Here is a 26,993-nt window from a genome sequence, read left to right as displayed (position 1 = left end):
TTGGTATAAAGGATCTAAATAAAAAGGGAATGTTAATTTAAATGGTTGATGTAAGAATTGTACATAGATGCATGGATTAAAATATGTGCTACATATTTTATTGTTATATTTAAAAGATATTCTGAATGTTCAATAAATAAAAGTTTTTTTTTCAAAACAGCAAATGTACGAGAGATAATTATGTATATCACCCTTTGCAAGAAGTTCAGATAACATAACTTACTTTACAGATTTTACTTTATTGAGACATGCTACTATTTTATTTAATTTTCTGAGTGAAGTTTAAGCATTTGCACTTGAAGTGTTTATAACTAATGCATATAAGAGTAAAATTAAATTTGGAGGAAATCTATCATCTGAGAAGGAAAAACTATAACTGCAGAATATTGATATATTTTGATGCATTTCATAAAATAGTATGAGATAAATGTATGAGACTGCTTTTACTTTCAAATAAAAAGTAAAATGTAAGTAGTGAATCATCTGAGGATTCAGAAATTTTCAGAGGAAAAATCTCTAATATATTTTAACTAATTCTGTGTTTGGAAATGAAATAAAGTTTATATTCCATGTGACTGTGATTCATACTATTCACTGCCTTAAATTTCAAGTATTTCAGATGATCATCTTATTTAACTGTCATGAAGAATGTAAACAAAATGGGAATTTGGGTTGTCTTTTTTTCTAAATTTATAATCCAGGTTTCCTATGTCCCCAGCATATTAGCGTAAATTGTCTAAAGTCATAAAGAAAATTTGACAGAAAAATGTTTTGGATCGCCATGTGTTTCCAATTGATGCCTACAAAAACTAACCTTAGGGGAAGCACTGGATGCAGGTTTATTTTTCCTTTGCAGAAACAGCAGGAACATGAAGCCGCCACTCTTGTTGTTTATTGTGCATCTGCTGTGGTTGAAAGACTGTCACTGTGCACCTCCTTGGAAGAGCCAGACTGAGATCCAGGGAAACCTGAAGGGTTTGTTTGGTTTTCTTATCTGTGCCATGTCCTGTTTGCATGTTTACATGTCCTGCTGGCATGTCCTGTGATTTACAGTTGAGAGATAATCGTATTCATTATGGCCCTCTAGTTCCGTGCTGAGACCTTCTCTCGGCTTCTTAACCAAATAGACATGACGCCAAACATCTGGATAAAAATAGAAAATTCTAGTTGAGTATCTGAGACCGTTCACAAACCCAGATGTTTGCTATCGTGTAGATAGAACTTGCCAATTTTTGGACTGCTTTTCTTAGTTTCATCCAGATGTTTGGTGTCATCTAAGCACAACTTTAATGAACAGTGAAATTCTTTTCTAGCATTTAAAAACTTTAAACAATTAAAATAATCTGTGCTTTAGTGAAACTGGATTATAATGGCATTGAATCTGGTTGGTCTGTGCTTATTAACTCGTGACCTTGGCTAGATAATCTATACTTGGACTCTCTAACACTTAGAAAAATAGCTTATTAAAGTGAAGCCTATTTGAGATCTATTATTATATTTGGAAACAAGAGTAAGTGACTTAGGAGTCACATGGGCTACTGTGAAGAGAATGACCAAACAAGAAAAATTTTACAACCACAAAAGGCTTGTTAAAGGTGCGTTAGAGATATTCAGTGGGTTACTAAGAAATATTGCATGATGAGATATTTTCTATATTTGATGCCTCTTGGGAAGGTAATTGAAGCTGAAAGAAAGGGAAATTGTTCACTGTTTGAAGTTCCCAGTTGGGCATTTAATATAAATTGTTTATGAATAAAATTTGAACTGTTCTTTAATATAAACACACTTGGGTCTTAAGTTAAGGGGGTAAAGGCAAGATAAATGGAAACAGGCTTGCAGAAAATGACAAGAATGATGCTAAATGAACCTGACTTGCCCAGGAGTTCAGAAGTGAGGAGCAGAAGGAATTCTCCATGTGACAGCTGACAGCTAACTCTTTATGATCTGCTTTCAGAGTCCAATGCTAAAAAGGAACAAGTAAATTTCAAATTTAGGGGACATAAAAAATTGGTGAACTCGGGGCTGGAGTGATAGCACAGCGGGTAGGGCGTTTGCCTTGCACTCAGCCAACCCCGGTTCGATTCCTAGCATCCTATATGGTTCCCTGAGCACCGCCAGGGGTAATTCCTGAGTGCAGAGCCAGGAGTGACCCCTGTGCATCGCCAGGTGTGACCCAAAAAAAGCAAAAAAAAAAATTGGTGAACTCAAAAAAAGAAAAATTGGTGAACTCATTGAATTGTGTACTGTGTCTCTAATGAGATTTCAAAGAAATATACTGCAACATATCTCTTAGATTTTTCCAAGACAGGGAAGAAAAATTTAGATGAAGAGGTGAAGAAAGCTTTGATTGGTATTAAGCAGATGAAAATCATGATGGAAAGAAGAGAGGAGGAACACAGCAATCTAATGAAAACATTGAATAAATGCAAGGAAGAGAAGCAGGTAAGATCATTGAAAAGAATCTGTTCTTAACACAGACCAAAACATTGTATTTGTTAGTGTTGTTGGTAAATTACTTTTTTTCCCTGTTATTCTGGACAAAAAAAAAAACTCACAGATGCAAAGAATGTGGAAAAGCCTTTAACAGGTGCTCACTTCTAACTACATGAGAAAATTCATTCCGGAAAGAAACTTTAACAATGTAAAGAATGTAGGAAAACCTTTCAAGGTGCTCAGCCCTATTGGACAGCAGATAATTCATTCCCGAGAGAAACCTTACTAGTGTAAACAATGTAAAAAAGCCTTTAGCAGCCTCTCCAAGCTCATGCTACATGAGACAGTTCTGGAGAGAGACCTTACAAAAGTAAGCAATGCGTCAAATCCTTTAGTCATGTCTCATACCTAAATGAACATCAAAGATAATTTTAAAAAAAGATTTTCTGGGGAGCAGTTCATTTGCAGAAAAAGTTGAAGGCAACTTCAAATTTCTTTAAAGAGAAACTTTCTTGCAGAATAGACTCTAGAGGTCTCTACACTTGGAAGCTCTGGAATTTATCTAATTGGGAAGAGCTGCTTCCTTTAAAATGTTTTATCCTTATTCCCTCCTGAATTCGGTTATAAAGTCAAAAGTGCTCAGGAAAATTTTAGCTAGATCAATATTTCCCCAAGTTTCTGATCCCTTGTCCCTATTACTAAAACACTTAAAAATTTACTTTAATATACATGCTTATTTACAAATTAGGTACATGAATTGCTGCCACCCTTATCTCATTACACAAAATAGACTTAGGTTATCACTAGCTTGAATAGATGTGAGTCCATGTTTCCATTTATTTTGATATTTATTATTTTTAACTGGCTTGCCAGATCTACTTGAATCATTATATTTTTCCTTCCCCATGAAGCCAATAAAGAGTGCATAATGAAACGATCAGTTCTGCCATTTGCTTCTTGTCTACCTGAGCTTTATTATTCATGTTTTTTTTTAATTGCTTTTAACGTGCTTGGTTGTTTTTCCCAAGAAATTCTTAAGCCTCCTGTCCGTTCAGTGAGGGTTAGTTTAGTTAAAACTAGACAATAACATCCATCGTTTACCTCTTGAATAACAATTCTTTGTAACTGGATGCAAGAGAACAAAGAAAGAGGGAGTTGCTGCTGAGGCTTCTGGAATGTGGAGGGCCCCCCACCCACACCCCATCCTTCCAATGCCCCAGGCGGTCCCTTGCATGTAGCCACAGGCATCAGTTTGACATAAGCACTGAAAGAAAAATTAATATATATGAAATAATATATCAGTCTAACCAAGTCGTACCCTCTCTACTCTCTTTGACCCTTAATCAGGTTTTTCATTCAAATACCTTTCAAGCTAATTCTCTTACTACTGGAGATTATCTTCAAATTTCTATAGAAGGTGTTAAAAATTGTTTATATGTTAGAAAGTATAAAACTCACATTTCTAAATCCTAGGTATACCATGTCTTGTATTTTAGTAACAGAGAATTAACATAACAGTCAAGACAATTAAAATATTTTTTAAATTATCTTTTTTTTAGCTAGAGACATGACTCAGTGATAAAGCACATACCTCACATAAGAAAAACCTCAGATTTTTATTCCAAATACCAACATCATTTTCCAATATTTCCCTTAAATTACCCAACCACCACCACACTGCAGGCCACTTTCTGGACACTCTGAGCCTCACGCATGAATGAAGTCCCACGGAACCCAGATAATGTGTCAGCTGCGCAACACATTATAAGACTCTTCCTACCCATTTTCCATAATTACCACACCATATTTGATGGAGTTCAGACAGTAGGCAACAAATCATAGAGAGTGATATATATTATATATATACATATATGTGTATATACATATATATATATATATATATATATATATATATATATATATACATCTTGGAGAGCCTGGCAAGCTACCAAAAGTATCCCGCTCACATGAGCAGAGCCTGGCAAGCTACCTGTGGTGTGTTTGATATGCCAAAAACAGTAACCATAGGTCTCATCAGTCCCCTGACCCTAAAAGAGCCTCCAATCATTGGGAAAGACAAGTAAGGAGAGGCTGCTAAAATCTCAGGGCTGTCACCAGTAATGAGTAACGAGTAACGAGATGTTACTGGTGACTGCTGGAGTAAATCGAACAATAATGAGATGACAGTGATACAGTGATACCCTTAAATCAAAGAGGAAGTCAAAACTGTAACAAACATTATTGTGGATGATATAATTTTTCAACCTTGAGCATAAATTTGCTTCTAAATTTTTCTCTATTTTTATTTTCTTTTTTTTTGGGGGGGGGGAAGAGTTAGGGTGGAGGCATTTGGGCTACACCCAGAGGTGCTCAGGAGCCATACCTGCTTCTGTGCTAAAGGGTCACTCCTGACAGCACTCTGGAGACGAACTGGGGAAGCAGCATGTAAGGCAAAAGCCATGATCCTTAAACTAGCTCCATGGCCTTATTTTCATGTTTAAGAAGTTCTGGGTGCTAGTAAACCATATTTTTTCTGTACCATTCAAATAGTGCAGTGCTAAGTACCTTCACGCTGTCATATGACCATTCTCCAGAATTCTGTCCATCCTGCAAAGGTGAAACTCTATGCCCATTTTGTCTTTGTACAACTTTTATTTTTTTCCTCTTCCTTCTGTTGATGCTGTTGTTGGCATAGCCTGGGATCTCACTGGACACTTGGTTGTGGCACTTGTCCATAGGCACACATCAGTGTGCTCAGCCACACAGCCATGATGATTGCCAGAGCACACTTTAGCTGTGCTGCTCACCTACTTGCTCACCCCAAGGATAGCACTCCAGGCTACAGTGCTCACAGCTTCTTAATTCAGTGTCTGTTGGGGGTTGCACCCTTTAGTTGTGGTGCCTGCACACATGAGGCTGTGGTGCAGCTGAAAATACTTGCAGTGCTGAGCATCAGCTGGGGCGGAGCTGCCATGATCTCAGACGGCACATGTGGAAGGTACCAGTGATCAAACTCATGACCTCAAGTTTGCGAGGCAGGTGCTTTCAGCCACTTGAGCCATTAGCTGCTTCCACAGCCAATTTTTCAGTGAAAACAACTAGGAGTTTTGATAAGTCCTCCTAGACCTGAACCTAAAGACCTGTAAAGTCAGAGGTCACCGCATCCCATAACTACTGGAATTCTCTTCCCTTCCAAGCTCAGTGGATTCTGAGTACCCATAAGCAAGTGGGACAGAGTTCCATCACAGTCTAAACCCAAAATCTATCACCAGTGAGCTGATGCCATGGTCAGGGTTCCTAGCAGCTTTAAGTTTTGCTCCCGTTGGGCAGTAATAAAATAATTTGGGGGAAATAATATTTGGCTCCTGGTGAGGAAACAGTGGAAGGCTTTGGACCTGGATTCCTTCCTGGTGAGCTTGTGAGGTTGGAAGTCTGGGGATAATGACAAGAGATATCATTGACAGGCCATTCACAAGACACATTCTCACATTCTAACAGCTAACTTCCAGCTCTCCAGCTAAGCAAACGGAGGCTTGGGGTGGTGATCAATGACTCAACCCTAGAATGAGCAACTGGGGAGAAAGTGTTGGCGCTGTAGCTATGGGAACCGTGACTTTCCCAAGCCTCCTGGCAAGCCATGAAGGTACCACTAGGGAAAGAAAGCAGCAGTGTGGCAGGCTCCAGAAAGCATGGGTTTCAGTTGTAGCTCTGAAGAATCCTGGGAACTTTAAGACTTTATTTTTGCTTAAAGCCTACCTCTTGTGTAGAGTCACATAGATTAGCAGGTAGGGCATATACCTTGCAGGTGGCCAGCCCAGGTTCTATCTCAGGTACCCCATATGGTGCCCTGAGTCCTGCCAGGAGTCATTCCTAAGATCAAAGCCAGGAGTAACTTCTAAGCATCAAGGGTGTGGCCCCAAACCAAAACAAAGTCATTGAGTTTTACTCAAGGATTGGACCCTCCATTAACAAGTTTATCTGAGAAAAAAAAAAAGGAGGGCTCCTAGGTTTTATCAGTTCAAAGTGCTCCCAGCAGTCAAGGGTTAAAGTGAACTCATGAGCTTTTAAAAGTGTTGTTTTAAACAGAACATCATTGAATTCCTATTAATAAAGGCAAAGTTTCTTTTTAAAAATTAAGAAAATAAAAAAGAAGAAAAACTTGTTTAGCCTGAGTCTCCATCCCTGAAATTATTTAAAACATTGAATAAAACCTACTTTAGACAAGTGAAGGATTGGCATCTGGGGGGTGAACACCACCAGTGTCCCAGCATAGAGCTCTATCTAAAGTCAGGTGACTAACATCACCAACCTAACCTCTCCCCATTAATACCTAGTCAGCCATCTGAAACTTAAGGGGAAACCCTAGCGAGCTTAAAGTGATTTACCTGCCCTCCCCCTTCCCACACACAGGTTTATAGGATTTTGATCAATTGCAAAATATAGGTATAGAGTTCTAAGTATGGCCACTCTCAGCTGATGGCACTCTTAATTGAATGGGTCATTCCAGAACTTCAGGACTTCATTTGTGGCAACACTGAACCTGCCAAACTTGGGACATGTGATTTCATAAATGGTTTTTATTATGTTGGCAAAGTACCGAAGCTTTTGGGGTGAATCCTATTGTTTGTCCTTCTTGATAAGGAGAACAACAAGACTCATAGATATGGCTAATTTTCCCAGAGATATACAATATGTATAGTTTGAAATTGGAAGTACAGGGGTTTGGATTTATGGTGACAATGCATAAATATTTCAGCCTGGCGCTGAAGGAGAATCCTGGCAGGTGTTTCCTGAGAGTGAGGTCAACTTTCTTGAGAAGATGTAGGCTTCAAGATTGCTCTGCAAAGTCCAAGGATATAAGAAACTTTTGGGGGGGTCACATGGTGCATTTGGCTGACTGGGGTCCTACCAGGTTTCTTATGTGGGACATTAACAACTGCCACCTGGCTTGGCTCAGAACTCTGTCCCGAGGACAGCAGAAAAATCTGGGCCCTGCAGAGGAAAGGAGGAAGATTTTTCAGTGCCCTGGGGGTTCTTTGGGCTTGTCAGGAATGGAAGATTTCCTTTTCTTCCAATTAGGGAAGAGAAAGAATCACAATAATTTGGTAATAGGTCCAGAAACTACTCTCTTCTATGCGTTTTCACTTAAAGGGAGGTAGATCATCTCCCCAAGATGCATCCCCAAGGCATGAGGGGAGTCGATCTCAGATGTCCAAAGGCTGGCATGTGAGTCAGAAAGGGGTGCAAGCCCGGCAGGGACTGGGCAGGCAGGACTCTAAGGGTCTTGGGTTCAGATGGACAGCAGACACCACAAGGGGGAGTGCTCGAGTAAGGACCAGAATGAAAAAGATGGCAAAAGAGAGAAACGCAATTAGAGTGTAATTCGATGGGCAGATTGGAATTGAGACTTGAGAAGCACACTTCATTCAATGTTTCAGGACATTAAAAATTAAAGGAAGCATAATTTAAAATGTAATGTGATACTTTTATAATACTTCAAACTTGTTTTCCACATCCTCCATAGACTAGTTATGAAGACAAATGAGATCCTAGTCCTCCTCCCAAAGGAGGGGCCCTGGGCACACCTCCATTGCTGTGGTTCACAACAATCTAGCATGATGTCCGGGCCACTGTGATTACTAGACACTAGCTGAGCAAACAAGTGAATGAACAAATGGACCCAATTTTCACAACAGAGATTCTTTGGTGTCTTTTCCTCATCAAACACAATGTATTTGGGTAGGCCTACCACCCTGAAGAAGGGATGAAGGGGCTTGAAAAAGGGATGAAAAATTCGTTCATAGTATTCACTTTTTGTTTGTTTGGGGGGTCATATCCTATACCACTCAGGGACTATTCTCAGCTCTGTGCTCAGGGGACCTTGCAGTGCCAGGACTGAACTTGGGCCTTCTGCATGCAAAACATGTGCTCCCGCCTAATAAGCCATCTCTCCAGGCCTGCACATTTTGGGGGGAGTGAAGGGTGGTGGTGGGGGGTGAGGGGAGTCTTTTTGACTTCCTAGTGCTGGGAGCTAACTGTGCTCTGACCAAGTGGGCCCTGTGCATTCCAGACATGCTCTCTAACTCTTTAGCTCTCTTCTCAGTCCACATGCACCTTTTTTTGCATGCAGCTTCAACAGACACATGTTCAAGGGTGAAATCAAGTGAGGTATACAAAATCATGAAGTGGAAATATAATGTTTGTTTATAATTTTTAATTAGGAAGCACTGAAACTTATGAATGAAGTTCAGAAACATCTGGAACAAGAAGAACACCTATGCCAGGTGTCTTTGGCATCTTCCTGGAATGAAAGCAAATCTTGCCTGGAAAGCAACCACATGGGATTTTATACAACTTGCCAACCTACTTGGTCCTCTGTGAGAAATACGGTATGGGGAAAATAGAGCTCAAGATTTCACAGTTATGGTAGCTTCTTCAACTTTTTAAAATTCTAAATGTATGGGACCAGAGAGATAGTATAGGGTGTAAAAAAATATATATATGTATCTTATAAATACACACACACACACATATATATATATGCCTTGCATGTGGTCAACCCCAGTTCCATCCTCAGCACCATACAGTCTCCAAAGCATCACCAGGAATGGTGCTGGAGTCCTCCAAGCACCACCAGTATGACCCAGGTAATTCCCACACCACAGGGTCCAAGTAGCATTATGTCTTTGCTGCTTTGAACTGCAGCCCAGCTTGTTGAGAATGCCTTGGAGAAACATCCATGCCCCCTGATTACTTCTTGGGAGGCCCCCCAAATACTAATTTTCATCTTATTTTGGAAGGTAGCAATACTCAGCACTTAGAACTACTCACACTCAGAACTACTTCTGGCTCTGTGCTCATAAGTGATACCTGGCAGTGCTTGAGGTGCTGAGGATTCAATCTAGGGTAGGTTACATGCAAGGCAAGGGCCTTAACTCTTGTACAATCTTTTCATCACCATTCATTTCATTTTTTAAATTATACTTTAGGCAACATGGTTACAATAGCATTAAATTTATGATATTGCTGAAGTTTTGCCATACCCCACCAATACCAAAATGTCTGAGACCCTCCACCACTGTTCCTATTAGTATAGATGCCTGATTTTCTATTGGCCTTTTGTGAGCTAGAATCAAACACTCATGCTGATGTATGTATCACCTGTGTTCATATGATTTTTAGTAGGTTAGGACAGCCATTCAGCCTTTGTTGCTCCCTTTGATAAGGCTATGTTTCTCCCTCAGGAAACCTGGGCTCCTTCCACCCTCTATTTGTTTCTGGTGAACATGTCCCACACTATATTGTAAGCTCTTTAAGGACCATTTCTTAGCTTCATTTAAGTCTTGTTGGTATGCAATAAATATTTGCTGAATTGCTTCTAAATGATAGTATCATCATCTCTGATCTCAACACACTTTATTTTTTGCCTGAAGACCAAGCATATGAACATATGTCTCCTAAATCTCCCCTTCAACAAGTTTACCTATAACTCCCACATGCACATGCATGTGGACACAAACTCATGTGCAGATATCCTTTAGCACTATCCATAATGTGGCATAGGACTGGCATTGTTGCTTATTTTTTGTCCCCTTTGGCTATCACCTGGCAGAGGAAATCACAGAGGATGGTGACCTAAATAGGAGGAGCTATTCCCTATATCAGATTCTTATTCTATTGGCCTGAGTTTTACAACCTCGTCAAGATGGGAGCTGAATGAAATGAAATTTCCCTCTCCATAGTCAAAAATGCTCTGGGTTTGACAGTGCTGTGCTCAATGTGGAGGGAGCAGCCCCAGGATAATTCTCTATTGAGTAAATTTGCCTACAGTGGTTAGCTGCCTCTGCTGTATTTGTAAAAACACCATCACTGTGTGACATACCAGAACAGGGATTCATGAATGCTTACTGAACTTCAGAGTTCCTATCTGTACCAGTTGCGTGACCTTAGGGAATTTCCTTATGAAAACCCCTTTGGGTTTCAAGATTTATCTTTCTGGACAATTTAGATATATAAAGAATCTGTTAGGAGAGACAGGATTAATCCAGATTGTAAAAGGCATGAATCCTGAAAAGTTCTTTGAACAAGTTGGAATGCTACACAGTGATATTCTACAGTTGATGACTCTCAGAGCAACCATATCTCTATTGTATCATGACCAGGAGGTCATGTCAGGATTCTTATCATTACCATCATAGCATATCATGGCAGGTATGTTCTGGTATGAACTCAAGAGTCATACAGGTGACGCAGCGTGTGGTGACTACTTGAAAATGTTCTCCCACTGGGGGAAATTGTACAAGTAAAGCCTCGTGCCTTTAATTTTAGCCAAGAAGGGTTTTGATCACTGTTAATATGTAAACTCCCTAGGTCACCTATTTAGTTGTATAAAGATATGTATAGTTCAATGTGAATGTATTGATGTTTTCTTTTGAGTGGATTAATTTGTGTGATTAGAAAGAGGAGAGCATAAAAATGTTAATGGCATTCTACTAAAGGAAAAAAAACAAGACATTAAAACAGAGGTGAAAGGAAAGATCCTTTATATATTGGAAATTCTCCAAGGTACTCCCTGGCCTTAGTACTGCTAGCCTGCAAGGACTTCAAACTGTGGTTTTGAACAATATTAAAAAGTGCTTTTTAGTTGACAAATAAACAGGGAGAAATTTAAGATCTTACTTCCATGGTCAAAATCATGTACAAGAGTGTTGATAATTTAAGCAAATTCTTTTTCTGCCTTGTTCAGAATTATGCTTAATTCTGAATGACTACTGAAAGTTTATTTTTTTATTTACAATAAAAAATGGTACAGAAAGAAAATAAATATTCCATTTCTATCTCCATCCCACCCCACAGGTTGGACATTTTTTAAGAAAGATATATCAATTTCTATTTCCCTTTCAAGAATATAAAGAGAAAGATCATCTGGTTAATGAAAATGTCATTGAGGAAGATATGCACCTGACCCAAATAGAAAATGTGTTCAATCAATTGACAGTGGATGTGAGATTTCTCTTTAACAGGAGTTATAATGTCTTCAAACAAATGCAGCAAGAATTTGACCAAGCCTTTCAATCATATTTCATGTCAGATACAGACCTAATTGAGCCTTACTTTTTTCCAGCTTTTCCCAAAGAGCCAGTGGAAACACTGGATCTTGTGCAAAGTTGGGACATTCTCAACTTCTTCCAGATAGTTTATAATTTCACTCTCTCTATTTATCAAAGTGTCAGTGAAACAATTACTGAGACATTGCGTGCAATAGAGGATTTACCAAAACCAGACAATGGCAAGTATTGAAAGATTATTTTTACTTAGATGTCTATACTAAAGTCAAGTTTTGTTTAGCTTTGGAAATTTTGAAAATTTCTAGGCCATTGTATACTTTTTTGAGTGACATTATGAATAATCAAAGTTTTAGAGCCTCTGAGAAGCAGCTCTATAGTGTGCCAAACAATGGTTTTATCCCTCTTCCAACACTATCAAGACATTTGTGGGGCTGTTCTCTCTTCTTAAAGCAAATTTTCAGTTTTTGGAAGAGAAAATATAATTAAGGTGAAAATTTTAGAAAACCAAGTTCTTGGGAAAACTTTATGGAGGAAAGTTTTCCTTTGTGAAAACTTCCACAGATGAAGATTGATCCTATTTTAACCCCATGGGATTTCTTTTAAAGTCAAAGTTTTTCAATTCTCATCTAAAAATAAATCTAGTGTCACATACATCATGTTACTTGGGGCCCTCTGAAACCTTGGCATCACTAATGTAAGTCCTAAAAATCATAACATAATACACAAAATTAATTTCTTTGGATTTATCTCTTATTTTCCACCAGGACAAGTGAAAGTTGCTAATTTCTAAAATGATAAAAAAAAAGAAGGGGTGTGGAGGAGGCTCCTCTAATGGAATCTAAAATAGTCAAACCTATAGAAGTAGATTATGTAATGGTGGTTCCCAGTGGCTAAAGGAAGGGGAAGATGGGGTGGTATTGGCCCAAGAGTACAAAGTTTCAGTAATGTGGAAGAAATGGATCCTGATGATTGACTGTATAGCACATTGTTTATAGTCAATGATACTGCTTTGCAGACTTAAAATGTTGCTAAGAAGCATTTATTTATTAACTTTATATGTAATACCATGTTAAATATTCTTGTAAATAATAATGATATAATAACATAATGGTGATGATGATGACAGTGACACAAGATGACACTTTCAGAGGTGATGGATTGGTTTATGCCATAGTAGTTGTATATAGTAGTTATGTACAGATTCGCTGGGGATGGGACAGGATGCTTGGGCCACTTCTGGAGGTGCTCAGGGATTATTTGATTGGGAGTGACCTCTGACAGTGCTCAGGCGACCATACACGATGCCAGGGGGCTGATCCAGGACATTACAAGGTAAGTGCCTAACCCCCTGTACTCTCTCTGGCCCTAGCTACAGATTTTTTAAATGTCACTGGCAATATCTAAATGAATTTCTGACAGTTGCCACAGCATTGCGTAACTGGCCTCTGTACAGGAGGGGCTTACCTCACACATAGAAACCGAATCCAGGAAATCATGCATTATATCCTTCCTGTCCCATTGTTCCATGAGTTTTCATTACTGGAATTGTTGGATTCTATTTCAGGGTCTGATAAGCGTTTTTTTGTAAGTCAGGTGTTTGGTATCACCAAGCATTCAGGAAAAGTATCAGGACACTAAACTAAACTAAATACATCAATCTAAGGTAATATGGAATAATTTTTTCTTGACCTCTTAAGCAAACATCAATAGTCCTAGAATAATATTCAGAATACATTCTTTAAAACAAAAAAGTGTCCCCCAATGCGCCTGACCTATTCTATCTTTTATGTTACATAGCAAAGTTCCATATAAGTAGGAATCTAAGTGATTTTCCAAATGCAATTGCAGGTTCCCTTCATTCACACATCAAGGGACCAGTCTCTCCCCCAAGGTGCTCAGGGTCTCTTTCCTGCTTCTATACAGTGATAACCTGAATGAATGTCCAGAACATTCATAAGAGAACAATTATCTTACCACCTGGCAAGTAAAAGAAGAAAGTTTGATTAATGTAGCAAGATCAGGGGCCAGAGAGAAAGCACAGGGGTTAAGGTGCGTGCCTTGTACCTCACTGACCCAGGTTTGATCCCTACTATCCCACATGGTCTCCCAAGACTCACCAATATTAATTTATGAGTGTAGAGCTAGGAGTAACCCCTGGGCATTGCCAGGTATGGCCCCAAAACAAAAGTAGCAAGAGTAAGGAACCAGAGAGATAATACAAATGTTAAAGAGCTTTCCTTGCATGCTGCTGACCTGGGTTCAACCCCCAGCATGACAAGTGGTCTTCTGAGTACTGCCAGGAGTGATCCCTGAGCACAGCCAGGTATGTCCCCCAAACTAAAATAAAAACAAAGTAACAAGACTGGGAACCAACAAGGTATTACAGAGGTTAAGGTGCTTGCTTAGCATTCTGCCAACCCTGGTTGGGTCCCTGGCAGCATCTATGGTCCTTCAATTACTGGGAATGGTCACTCCTGAGCACAGAGATGAAGACAGGTCCAGATGGCCCCAAAACCAAAAATAAAATAAAGTATCAGACTATACATCTTCTCCTCAGGGGCTCGGAGAGTAGCATGGAGCAGAAATAAGTTCTACAAAACTTTTCCATAGAAAGTTTTGTATCTATAAGGGCAAAAGAATTAAATCTTCAGGGATTTGGCAGAGAAGCCTTTCTAGTCAACAAAAGAGATGGTTGCCTGATATGTCAAGTAATCAAAAAATGCTCCATGTGTTCTTTATACAATTTACTTCACAATTTATTTCAAAGTGAAAAGCTTTGGGGCTGGAGAGATAGCACAGCGGGTAGGGCGTTTGCCTTGCACGCGGCTGACCTGGGTTCAAATCCCAGCATCCCATATGGTCCCCTGAGCATGGCCAGGGGTAATTCCTGAGTGCAGAGCCAGGAGTAACCCCTGTTCATTGCCAGGTGTGACCCAAAAAGAAAAAAAAAGTGAAAAGCTTTGTTTTTAAATTTTGAGGATAAATATAAAAATGATCAGGTTGGGGGCTGGAGAAATAGCACAGCGGGTAGGGCATTTGCCTTGCATGCGGCCGACCTGGGTTCAATTCCCAGCATCCCATATGGTCCCCTGAGCACCGCCAGGAGTAACTCCTGAGTGCAAAGCCAGGAGGTAACCCCTGTGCATTGCCGGGTGTGACCCAAAAAGCAAAAAAAAAAAAATGATCAGGTTATTCATTGCAATAAATTTTTCCTTTGTGAAATACAAGCGGGAACTGTCAACTTTCAGTTACATATGCTGCTTCTGTATATAATCATTTTTGATAAATTCTTAGGTCCCACAGACCAAAAAATACTTTTCTCAAATTTTGGTCTGCCTTAGGTATTTTCCAAAATCTCTGATCCACTGTTCATAAGTCTATGTATGAAAGCAAAAACACAGTAATAAAACAATCGCAAATGTTCAGATTAGACATGAACATCTCTGATACCTCTAATACATTTCCCAATTATTCCCAATAACTCTGATGTACTTTCCAATTATTATCTTAAAAATTAGGACCAGAGTGACAGTACAGTGAGTAAGGTGCTTGCCTTTTAAGCATCCAAGTCAAGTTCAATCTCTGGCACCCCATGTGGTCCCCTGAGTCACACCAGGAGTGATCCCTGGGCCCAGAGTCAGGAGTAACTCCTTAGCACCTTTAAGTATGGCCCAAAAAGAAATAAAAAACTTAAAATACTAAAAAAGTTCTTTCCGTTTTGGGGTCATACTCAGAGAGAGGTGCTCAGGGATTACTCCTGGCTCTATATGCTGAGTCACTCATGATGGTGCTCAGGGAATCATATGTGCTGCCAGTTATAAAACCTAGGTCACTTGCATGTAAGACAAGTGTCCTCAATTCCTGTACAGAATTTTTTTTCTTTGTCTCTTTTGGGAGGAGGGGGCAGGTGCTGTCAGCACATTGGACTGTGCTCAGGGCTACTCCTGGCTTTGCACTCAGTGATCACTCCTGGCAGTGCTTGGGGACCATATGGGGTGCCATGGATGGAACTCAAGTCAACCACTTGCAAAGCAAGTGCCCCACCCCCTGTACTATCTCTCTGAACCCTACAATTTTTTAAATCGAGAAGTCAAAAGAGAAAAGTGACTTAAATCCTGTGCTTAGTTTATTAAATTGACATTAAAAAATAATAAAAATAAAACACATTTAAAATAATTTAAATTTCCTTCCACCTCATCAAATCTTTCTCTCAAAGGCTATTATCAACAATCCCTCATGATTCCTCGCATGAAATAAATTACATTAAACATATTAACGAAATATATTAAATATATATTAACCATTCTTGGGTGTGCTCTAAAAATGAAGAGTAACAACCATAGTAATGAGAAGACTGGACTTCCCCAAATAGATACTTGTACAGTATTTCATAGATGACAAATTGCCCTGGCAAATGGTTGCACCAATATACACTCCTATGACTGTACACAGGATGTAGATGTTGTAGGCACTGGCAAGTAAAAGAAATAACGTTATGCACGTTCCTCTAAAGTGAGACTCTAGTGACACTAATGTGTAAGTGCTGTGTTACTTGCAGACTCTGACTATCGAAACCTGAATTCAAAGAACTGGTCGATGCCAGAGAAAGAACTCTGTGGGCAAGTTGGCCTGAATGTGTCAGAATGTTTTGAGTTTCATACAAGATGCCCAGAATATCAGAATTATGTATGCAAAGGTAAATTATTATTTTCTTATGGGTTTCAATAGCAATCTGGTCAGGTTTCCGAATCTCATTTTTATAAGGATCCTGGCTTCATTTTCTTTTTCTTCAGCATTTTTTTGGGGATGTTCATTTCATATGGTGCTACTCCATGTAGATTTATAAAGCTTTTTATTAGTTTTAATTTGCATACAACATTCTATTTGTTTAAGGTGTTTAATAAAATGACTTGATATTTGTTTAAAATGTGAAACAGTAATCACAATAAATCTAGTCATATCACTATATTCTACACGCCTTTTTGATGTTACACACTTTTAAATATTCTTTATAAATGTTACACTTTTATCTATGAACTTTTAAGATCTTAGCAACTTTGAACTATGCTTTGAATTGTTAACTCAACATATGTTTTATTTTATAACTAAACTTATCTTCTCTTTAGATGTTTGTACCTTTTGTTTTTCTCCACACCTTTCACCCACTTCCTACCCCCCACCTCTGGCAGCCACCAATCTATTCTCTGTATCTCTGAGTTTATTCATTTATTTATTTTTCTTTGGGGCTAACCTGACTTACTACTGACTTCTGCTTTATGATTACTCCTGGTAGTGCTCAAGGGACCACATGGGGTACCAAGGATTGAACCAGAGTCAGCTGAGTAAAAGGCAAGCGCCTTAAACCCCATCCTATCTCTCCAGCTCCTTTGACCTCTTTTTTGTTTAGTTCTCAGATTCCATATATAAGTGAGATCCTGTGATATTTGTCTTTCTCTATATGACTATTTCAGCAAGCATAATCCTTAAGATCTTCCAGATTGTCAAAAATGGCAATATTTCTCCTTTTTTAAGACTAAATAATATTCCACTGACTATAGGTAGACGGGCAGGTAGGTAGGTCTACAGATAGAAGATAGGTAGGTAAACAGGTATAGAAGCAGGTAAGCAGCTATACGTTTTCTTTACCCATTCATCCACTGAAGAACATTTAGATTGTTCCCTGTGTTTCCAGGACTAAAAATTCTTGCAGTGAACATGAGGATGCAGCTATCTTTCCAAATGGCTGTTTTTGTTTGTTTTCTTCAGATAAATACTCAGAAGGATTGCTGGCTTATGTGATAATTCTATTTTTATTTTTAAATTATTGAAGTAACTGGCTTGTAAGACTTTAAAAAAATTTTAGGAACCTCCATACTGTTATACTGGAGGCATACATTTACTTTTGTCACCATATTAATATTAAGCCTTTTCATTTATTATTTAAGTCTTTGATAATTATTTTCAAAGACGTTTTTTCAGTGTCTAAGTCTTGCACTTCTTTTTAATGTTTCATTCATAGGCATCTTGTTCTTTCTGATGTAATCACAAATAGCATTGTTTTCTTCATTTTTGGTCTGCTATTAGAGTACAAAAATACTTGACTTTTCTCTGATATGAATCTTGTTTTCTGTGGCCTTTCTGAACTCTTCATTCACTTTAAGGTGTGTGTGTTCCTTAGTGTTTTCTGTAGACAAGAACACGTCTTCTATGAATAGAAACTTTTCCTTTCCTGTGTTATTATGTTTTGTGTGAATCTTCACCCTTATTCTAGGAAGCTCTTTTTCCTGGTAGCATATGCTAAAAGTGTAAGTGGATATCTTTGAAAGAATTCTTCTTGTATTTATACCCTACTGGAGAAATACCAGAGAGCAGTGGGTCACCTCTTCCATTCTCACCCTAGTTTGAGGTTGTTTTGAAGAGATTCAGAGACAAAAAGTCGAGTTGTTTCTTGGAATAGCAATAATAGCCATTTCAGGAAATTTCAGTCTTAAGGAAAAGGTAGCACTTTACCTACTTTTACTCATGTTTAGGCTGTTTTTGTTAATTATTTATGATTTAACCTTTTTTTGCAGCCTCATCTTTGAGACTGATCTCATGGGTGTAGGCAGTGATGGTGGGTATGGTCACTGCCTTAGAAGTTAGTGTGTTCAAGTGCTTGTAGCCACTACTAATACCATCTAGGGAAACCCATTTTTCCAATTTTTTTGTTGGTTTGTGGGCCACACCTGATACTGTTCAAGGATCACTCCTGGAGGTGGTCAGGTGACCGTATGAGTGGCCAGGAACCAACTGGTGTCAGTTGGGTGAAAGGCAAGTGTCTTAACCCTTGTTCTATCTCTCTAGCCACTATTTTCCATTTTAAAATTGGGATTTGGGAGCTGTTACAACTTTACTGTATAACTTCACTTTGTGGTGTGTGGAAATTTATACTCTGGGGACCACTTGGAAGAGGTTATGTTTAGTCAAACTTGAGTTTATGCAATGACTGGCAAAAGTTTTGGGTATTTATGAGCCGATATCAAATTAAATGGCTCGCACACAGCAAAATAAACTACCACAAAAATAGCAATTGGGAGAAGATATTTTCACATCATACATTTGACAAGAGGTTTAGATTCAAAAAATATAAAGAATTCACACAACTTCACAATAAAAAAAAAAAAACAAGCAATGCAGTTTTTAAATTGGCAAAGGACCTAAAAGGATGTGCCTCCAAAGAAAACATACAGCTGGCCCACAGACACATGAATAAACACTCACCATCACTTATTATTAGAGAAATGCAAAGCAAAACCACAGTACAATATCATTTCACACTAGGGAGAATGGCCTATATCCAACAGACTGGAAACAGGAACTGTTGGTGAGGCTGTGGAGGTAAAAACAACACAGAGGCACAGTTGGTGGGAATGTAAATTAGTGCATCTCTATGGAAAACTCTAAGGAGATTCCTTATACAACATAAAAATGGACCTGGGGAGATAGTTCAAAGGGCTTGAACACATGAATCACAAACAGGTGGCCCAGGGTCAATCCCTGCACCACACCGCTAAGCATCTCTGGAGGCAACATCTAAGCAGTGAGTAGGGAGAGGCTCCCAGCACTAGCACGTCTGGGCAAAAATGAAAAGAGACAGTAAAAACTAAGATCAATAAATGGAGACTACTTATGATCTGGTAATACCATTCCCAGGGATTTATCTGGTGAACATGAAAACCTAACTTAAAAAGATGATCATAAGAGCTTTATTCATAATAGTCAAAGCACGGACTCAGCCTAGCTACTCATCAATAGATGACTAATTAAAAGAATCTGTGATACAGTATTCAATATAATACCATGGAAAAAGAGAAAATCGGGCCCAGTGGCACTATTTGGGGCAAAATGAATGGATCTAGGGGTGATTATGCTAAATGGCATAAGTAAAGAACTGAAGGACAACTGCCTGCTGCTTTGTTCGTATGTGGAATATGAATTAAAAAAGCAAACAAACTGGTAAAATAACACCAACAAAACTAACCCCTGAGCTTTGTGAAATGACATGGTTCCAGAGGGAACCAGAGATTCCCAGAAAGAAAGGGAAGGGTCACATGGGATGACGTAGTAGGGAATCATTTTGGTAGTGGCAATGGCAACAATCACACACATATGCAAATATGAAGCTAAATCCCTAAAATTCCATAATATTAAATGAATAATCAACACTTGATCATCAAACTATATGTAAAAGTTTTCATTTTCAATCATTTTTCAAATTGTTTTTTTTAAACTTTAAATGCATGTGCAACATTGAGTTAATTTTTTTTGTTTTATTTTGTTTTGCAGTGCTCAGGGATAACTTCTGGCCCTGCACTCAGGAGTTACTGCTGGCAGTGCTCAGAGGGACCACATAAGATGCCAGGCATTAAACACTTATTCAAGACAAGTGCCTTGTCCTTGTACTATAATTCTGGTCTCGGGGATAGTCATTTTAATAAATTCAAATTAAAAGAAATTTAGAATATACTCTTGCCCAAGATACAAAGGAAATCAGAACAGTTTACTTAAAATTAAAAAAAAATTATTGGGGCAGGTGATAACTCAGTGGTACAGCATATGCAACTCTGAAGTTCTAAAGAAGAAATTCAAAAAACATTCATATCACCTTTCAAGTGCACCCTAACTCTTGCTTACTGAAACTCCCTTTGTTTCAAATATCTTCTCAAAATCACTTCTCAAATATTTGTATACCATTGCAATATTGCAACTATTGTTTACTGACTAAGTATTCTTTTGAAGATTTTTTTTCTTTTCCTATCTACATATCAGAAAGAACTGATAAACTGATGCTTAAGATCTGTGGTAGTCACCTGGTCTCTGGTGGGTAGGTTTCCCACCCCTATATTTCTGAAGGACTTTTTCTTTTAAGTTTTTTTTATTTTTTTATTGAATCACCATGTGGAAAGTTACAAAGCATTCAGGCTTAAGTCTCGGTTATATAATGGTCGAACACCCATCCCTTCACCAGTGCACATATTCCACCACCAAGAACCCCGGTATACCTCCCCTCCCACCCCATCCCTCCCGCCTGTGTAGCTGATAATTTTCATTTTACTTTCTCTTTACTTTGATTACATTCAATATGTCCACAAAAAACCTCACTATTATTGTTTAGAGTTGCCCCCCAAAATCAGACCCGCTGAAAAGGAAGCATTGAATAATTTGTTTTTCATTGCTGAGAATGAAGAGATATGAGGTTTGGGATTTCTGTGTTTTAGTATTTTAGTAACTAAGTCCAGGGAAATTTCTGCCAGAAATTGCATCATTGCAAGCTCGTACCTCTCTTTAGTGGTCCTTATAGTCACCACCCCTTCCCCCTCCCCCACAAAGGAAAAGTGGAGAGAGAAAAACCTTTCTCCTCCTGGGGCGGCATGGGGCCGTGGCTTAGTTCACAGTCTAGAGACATTTCAGCAAGAAGCTGCTGGTACCAAAGGTAGTTTAGCTGGCCTCTGGGATCATGGTCATCCAGCAACGGAGAGGCCACACACGTGCGGCCACCCGGGTTACATCTTGGTGGAGAGCACTCTGAAGGACTTTTTTTAAGTAAAATCAAAAGACGTAGTTTAGAGTCTGTGGTCTTTCCATTTGTTTTGTCTTGTGGTCACACTCAGTGTTGCTCAGAGTTTACTCCTGGCTTTGTGTTAGGGATTACTCCTGGCTCTTTGCTCAGGAATCATTCCTGGCAGTGCTCAGAAGACCATATGTGACACCAGGAACTGAACCCAAGCTAACCACTTGCAAGGCAAGCGCCTTGCCCATTATACTATCTCTTGGGACCTGAGTGTGTGGTCTTTTCCCACAGCTGTCTCTTATGATCCCAAATGGCAGATAGCCACTTCCATAATCTGCGGATAATATTTACACGTCATCAAGCTGTTCACAAGCATGACTATGTAAATTCCAATAACCTCGTCTCAGTCCACAAGAGTTGTTTTGCAGTAATAACAGAGTACTGCAGAATCTCAACAACTTGGGAATACAAAGGGTTCTTTCTGACTCTCCCACTCGTCAGTTACAGTTGCGGGAAGGCTCTGCTACACATCTCAGGATCACAGAGATTCTACCATATGGAGAAAACGAGTTCCACTGTCAGTGGGGAGGGGATGTGAGAAATCCCAAACATTCTGAAAGGCTTCCTGCAAGAAGTGAGACTCATCACTTTCAAGATGGCAGTGCTCAACTTCAAGATGACAGGGAATGACAGTCATGTCACATATATCCTGAAGGAGGAGAACCAGTGTATCAGCGAGCTGCCCCAGAGCACAGAAAAGAAGGAGAGGGGAAGTGAAAAATCAACATATTCTACATCTGTTATGTATGACATCCCTGTAAAGCAGGCCATTTTAGTGTTATTTTATTCAGGTCCATTTTACCTACTTGAAAACTTCCATAAGGTCAAAAGACTGAAAATAGAAAGTGTTCAGGAATGGGTATGCTCGCACTACTCAACTATACTTTCATAGAATTCTTTTCTCTGTCGTGTTACTTTCTTCTTTGCTAGAGTGTCCTGATGTACCCGAACTGCACAAAAAAGTACATGAGGCGCTTAAATTGGTCAACATTTCCAATCAGCAATATGCCCAAATTCTCCAGATGACCCAGCATCACCTTGAAGACACCAAATATCTGATGGCAAGAATGGAAGAGCACTTTGGCTGGGTGACTGAACTGGCGAAGCAGACTCCAAAAACTGAGAACATCTTTAGTTCAGTGAGGGTAAGACTGAGACTCAAGGACAGAGATGGAGATTACATGTCTCTACATTGATTTTCTGAATTAATTTTATCTGAATTTTCAAATTTTCAAGTAAGCAGAGAGATTATTCACCTTTCCACTGTGATTGTATTCTAGGATGTGTCATAAATGATTAGTCTAGAATACAAAATGAGAATTCTGTATTCAGTGTTCTCATACAGCACTCAGTTTTCAGTGGTTTCTTTGTTGCTGTTGTTAATTTTTTTTAAGTTTATTTGGTTTTGGTTTCTTATGGTACACCCAGTGATGGTTAGGGCACTCCAAGACCAGTGCTCAGAAATGGGGGACAGAGTATTAATATATATCTGGTAGGGCGTTTGCCTTGCACGCATCCGATCAGGTTTGATTCTCAGCATCCCATTTGGTCCCCCAAGCACCACCAGGAGTAATTTCTGAGTGCAGAGACAGGAATATTCCCTGAACATTGCCTGTGTGGTTCCAAACCCAAGTATCACCAGTGTGGTCCCAAACCTCCCCTCACAAAAAAGAATACATACACAGTGCTCAGGAGCGGTTTCTGGAAGTGTTTGGGGGGACCAGGTAGTGCTAAGTATTGCGCTCGGGCCTCCTGCATACAAGCTCCCATGGATGCGAGCATTAGCTTTCTCTCTAGAAATTAAATATAATTATATACTAGCTCTACACATAAAAACATGTTACCAACATAAGCCATATTTATACCAGTTTCTCCACAATCAATAACTGCTTTTGTGGAACATAAAATGGACTGAATTTCTTCCTGGAACCCTCATGCCCTAGACACATATTATACTAATATAAAAATACACCTAGCTAGTGATTCCTATAGCTGTTTCTATTGGTGGGCTCCTCAAATAAAAAGACCTGGATACAGAAATCATTGAATAGAGAGATCAAGATGCAATTTTCACATAGCATGTAATGTTGGTACCTTGCACATAATTCTGCAAAGACCTACACCAAGTCTGTCTGTCTGTCTGGTTCCCAGACCTTCTCCAGAGGATTACCCTAGCTCATTTATGCTGCAGAGTTTCCTTCAGCCTCTGTTTGAGGCTAGAGGTGACGGGGGCCCTTCTTTGCTCTGCCTCTCCCTTTTCTTGACCTTGCTGGCCTCATTCCCTTAAAATTTCAACTTGAAGGCACCCCTTAAAAAACTGGTGCCAGAATCTCATGCTTTGATTCTAAGGATTCTGAACAAAGATACTCTGAACTCAGTGTTTTACTCTTTCACACCAAAAATTTTTGGCCCATGTCTGGTTTGAGAAATAGATTTAAGAGAGTTGAGATAAGCATGTTTGAAATAAAAATAAATAAAAACCCAAGATGAGATAGAATCAAAAATATTAGAATGCAGATTTTAATAATCCTTTGTATATGTCATAAAACTTTCACTTCCATTATGTGTGCACACAATTATGTATGTGTATACATGTATTAGACATGTACTAAGTTATTATGTAAAGTTATTTGTAACTGTAGAGCACTTCAAAGGTTTTGAAAATCATTCTCCAGTGACTGCTGACTCTGATTGTTTTATTCAGATCATAACCTAGACAGGTGAAATAATTCAATGTATTTGATCATCCACACAAAAACAGGCCTCTATTTAAGAATAACTCTAGGGGCTGGAGAGATAGCACAGCGGGTAGGGCGTTTGCCTTGCACGCGGCCGACCCGGGTTCAAATCCCAGCATCCCATATGGTCCCCTGAGCACCGCCAGGGGTAATTCCTGAGTGCAGAGCCAGGAGTAACCCCTGTGCATCGCCAGGTGTGACCCAAAAAGAAAAAAAAAAAAAAAAAAAAAAAAAAAAAGAATAACTCTAGTCCTCTTTTTTTTTCTTTTTGGGTCACACCTGGCGATGCACAGGGGTTACTCCTGGCTCTGCACTCAGGAATCACTCCTGGCGGTGCTCAGGGGACCATATGGGATGCTGGGAATCGAACCCGGGTCGGCTGCATGCAAGGCAAACACCCTACCCTCTGTGCTATCGCTCCAGCCCAATTCTAGTCCTGAAAAATAAAAGTTAAGGAAAAACTTGCCAGTGCTTTTAGCTTTATAATTATGGTCTTCTAAGTATTCTCTCAGAAGAGAGCGATGCAGTTTCTTGCCCTCACGCCTGGCTGTCTTCCCCGGGGCCCCTCGGAGGGGTTGGGCTCCAGCTTCCCTCCCCACCCCGAGCAGAGCTCCCGGCAACCGAAGACCACCGGAACCTAGCTACAGCCATGCTGGAGGCCCCTCTCCACACGATCGGACAGGCCTCATGCATGAAGGTATCGGCAGAGGAACCCAGGTGTGTGTAATCCCATCAATGGCCAACATCCAGAGAGAGACTTAAAAGCAAGCTCTCAGAAGTGTGAGGCTGCAAGCTTCCCATGGTGTATTCATATGCAAAATCCAGTAACAAGCTGGATCTCATTCCCATGACCCTGAAGAGCCCCCAGCGCAACACCATTAGGAGGGCCAAGTCGAGATAGACTTCTAAGATCTCAGGGAAAGGATGAAATGAGATGTTACTGAGCCCGCCGGAGAAATCGGTGATTAACAGGATTTCGTGATTCGTGATCACTAGGTGTGACCCCAAGACAAACATCATATTAAAAAGTACTCATTATGTGACAGGCAATGTTCATTTATTACTTCAGTTATCCGGTAAGGTAAGTATTGTTATTTTCCAAAATTTTTCAGATGAAGCACGGGATAATTAAACAGCTGTGCTCAGGGTTTACTGTGATTTGCAATACTGTTAATTTTGATGTTTCTGCATTATCACCCCACACCTGCCACCTCCATATTAAATAAAATTGTGGTGTCAAATTATACATTTAAGAATAATCATCAGGGGCAAGAGCAATAGTACAATAGGTAGGGTGCATGCCTTACATACTTGGTGACTCTGTGCTCACCAAGCTGGGGTCATTCAGCTAGTTAAAGGTAGAGGTGGGATTTAAACCCAAGCAACATTTCTCTAGAATTGGTGGACTGAATTTCCACTTTGCAGAAATGCCAATAAAAGTTCTATTCCTCAAAGTGACTCTTATTCCAGCATATAAGGGAAAGCACAAAACCTTAAGAGAGGAAGCACTGAAGAACCTTGTTTAAAAAATATAAATTCTGTCCGGTTAAAAAAGACTGTGCCCTTGGGTTATTGTTACATGGGTTTCATTTAAGTGTACCTAGATGTCCCCTAAGCCCTGCCAGGAATGATATCTGAGCACAGAACCAGGAGTAAACCCTGAGCATAGTCAGGGTACCCCTTGCCCCACCCTCCAAAAAATCTGGAATTAAGAAATTACCCATTTTTGTCTTCCTAATATTTTGCCTTCGTTTTTTTTTCTTTCTGGGTCACACCCGGCGATGCACAGGGGTCACTCCTGGCTCTGCACTCAGGAATTACCCCTGGCGGTGTTCAGGAGACCATATGGGATGCTGGGAATCGAACCCGGGTCGGCCGTGTACAAGGCAAATGCCCTCCCCGCTATGCTATCACTCCAGCCCCAATATTTTGCCTTCTTAAAAGGGGGAATTAATTCAAACATTTAAAGTTCCATTAAGTTGCATGTCATTAATCTCATTTAAATTACTGAAATAAAAGGATATGGACTTGAGAAGTAAGAGAGCAATCAATCAACTTGCAATTTAGATGAACAGTTCTTAAAAAGTTCACATACATGACCATAAAATGATAAAGTTATGTGGTAGCACCTGACCAGTTCTGGCACAGGAAGCTGTGCTCACCAAAAATGTGTTTGCTCACACACTGTCCAGCTCCCCTAGCAGTAAAATCGTGCCCTGTACCAAGTTTTGGCACATACAGTGTGATCAGGAATGACACTGGTTATGGGGTTACCCATCCTGTCTCATGAGACTGGGAACCTCTTGCCAAGCAGGGTCTTCTTGACCTGCCTAGTGTCTCAGAGGCAGAGAGCTCTTATAATGGGCACCTAACAAGAGCAAAGAGTCAGTTTTGGAGGCTGAAGCAACTGGAATGTCTGGGCTAATTTGCTACAAATTGCTGGAGCAATAGTACAGCGGATATGACGTTTGCATTGCACAGAGCCAACCCAGGTTCAATTCGTGACATCCCATAGGGTCTCCGAGCAATGCCAGGAGTGATTTCTGAAAGCAGAACCAGAAGTAAGTCCTGAGCAATGCCCAGTGTGGCCCCAAAACAAAACAAAAATGCAAGTAATTTGCTACCAACTTTGCACAATCTAGCCTATACCATTGTAGTATCAAATTAATCATGAATGTGCTCTAAAATTTAGTTTACTTATACTCTATAATCCTTCCTCTTAGATACCTGCATCTATCCACGAAGAAGACTTTTCCGATCAAGATGAAATGATGATAGACTTGAACATTCTGCCTTCCCTTAATTTCACACTGCAGATTCCTCTGGAAGAAAATGCTGAAAGTTCTAGCTTCATTAGTTATGTAATAACAAAAACTCTACAGTATTTTGAAGAGCATTTTAAAGTTCAGTAAGCATAAAACCAAATTAGTAATGTATTGCTGATACATATAGCAAATCATTCAGAAAAGGAAAGAACAACAAATCTGGTTTTAAAATATTGGGGGAAAATTATTTAATTGCATTAATAATTGAAGACTCAAGAACTAAACTGATAGATACAGTATCTTTCGTGTATTAAATCTGAAAAATACAAAACCCTGTCAGTTGTCTAATGAAATGAGAATTTATATAAATCAACTGAGG

The 26,993-nt window shown here is 39.4% G+C and overlaps 1 protein-coding gene across 1 annotated transcript; it reads left to right on the top strand.

The window, feature by feature from the left end:
* Nucleotides 1-869: 869 nt before the first annotated feature.
* Nucleotides 870-26,761, top strand: CLUL1 (clusterin like 1). Its single transcript, XM_004606114.2, has 7 exons — nt 870-975; nt 2,294-2,442; nt 8,655-8,822; nt 11,290-11,722; nt 16,060-16,197; nt 22,042-22,256; nt 26,573-26,761. The coding sequence occupies exons 1-7, from the start codon at nt 870-872 to the stop codon at nt 26,759-26,761; spliced, it is 1,398 nt and encodes a 465-aa protein (XP_004606171.2).
* Nucleotides 26,762-26,993: the final 232 nt, after the last annotated feature.

This window comes from Sorex araneus, chromosome 2, assembly GCF_027595985.1.
Source record: "Sorex araneus isolate mSorAra2 chromosome 2, mSorAra2.pri, whole genome shotgun sequence".
Taxonomy (NCBI): domain Eukaryota; kingdom Metazoa; phylum Chordata; class Mammalia; order Eulipotyphla; family Soricidae; genus Sorex; species Sorex araneus.
This window is presented reverse-complemented; position numbering and strand designations above follow the sequence as displayed.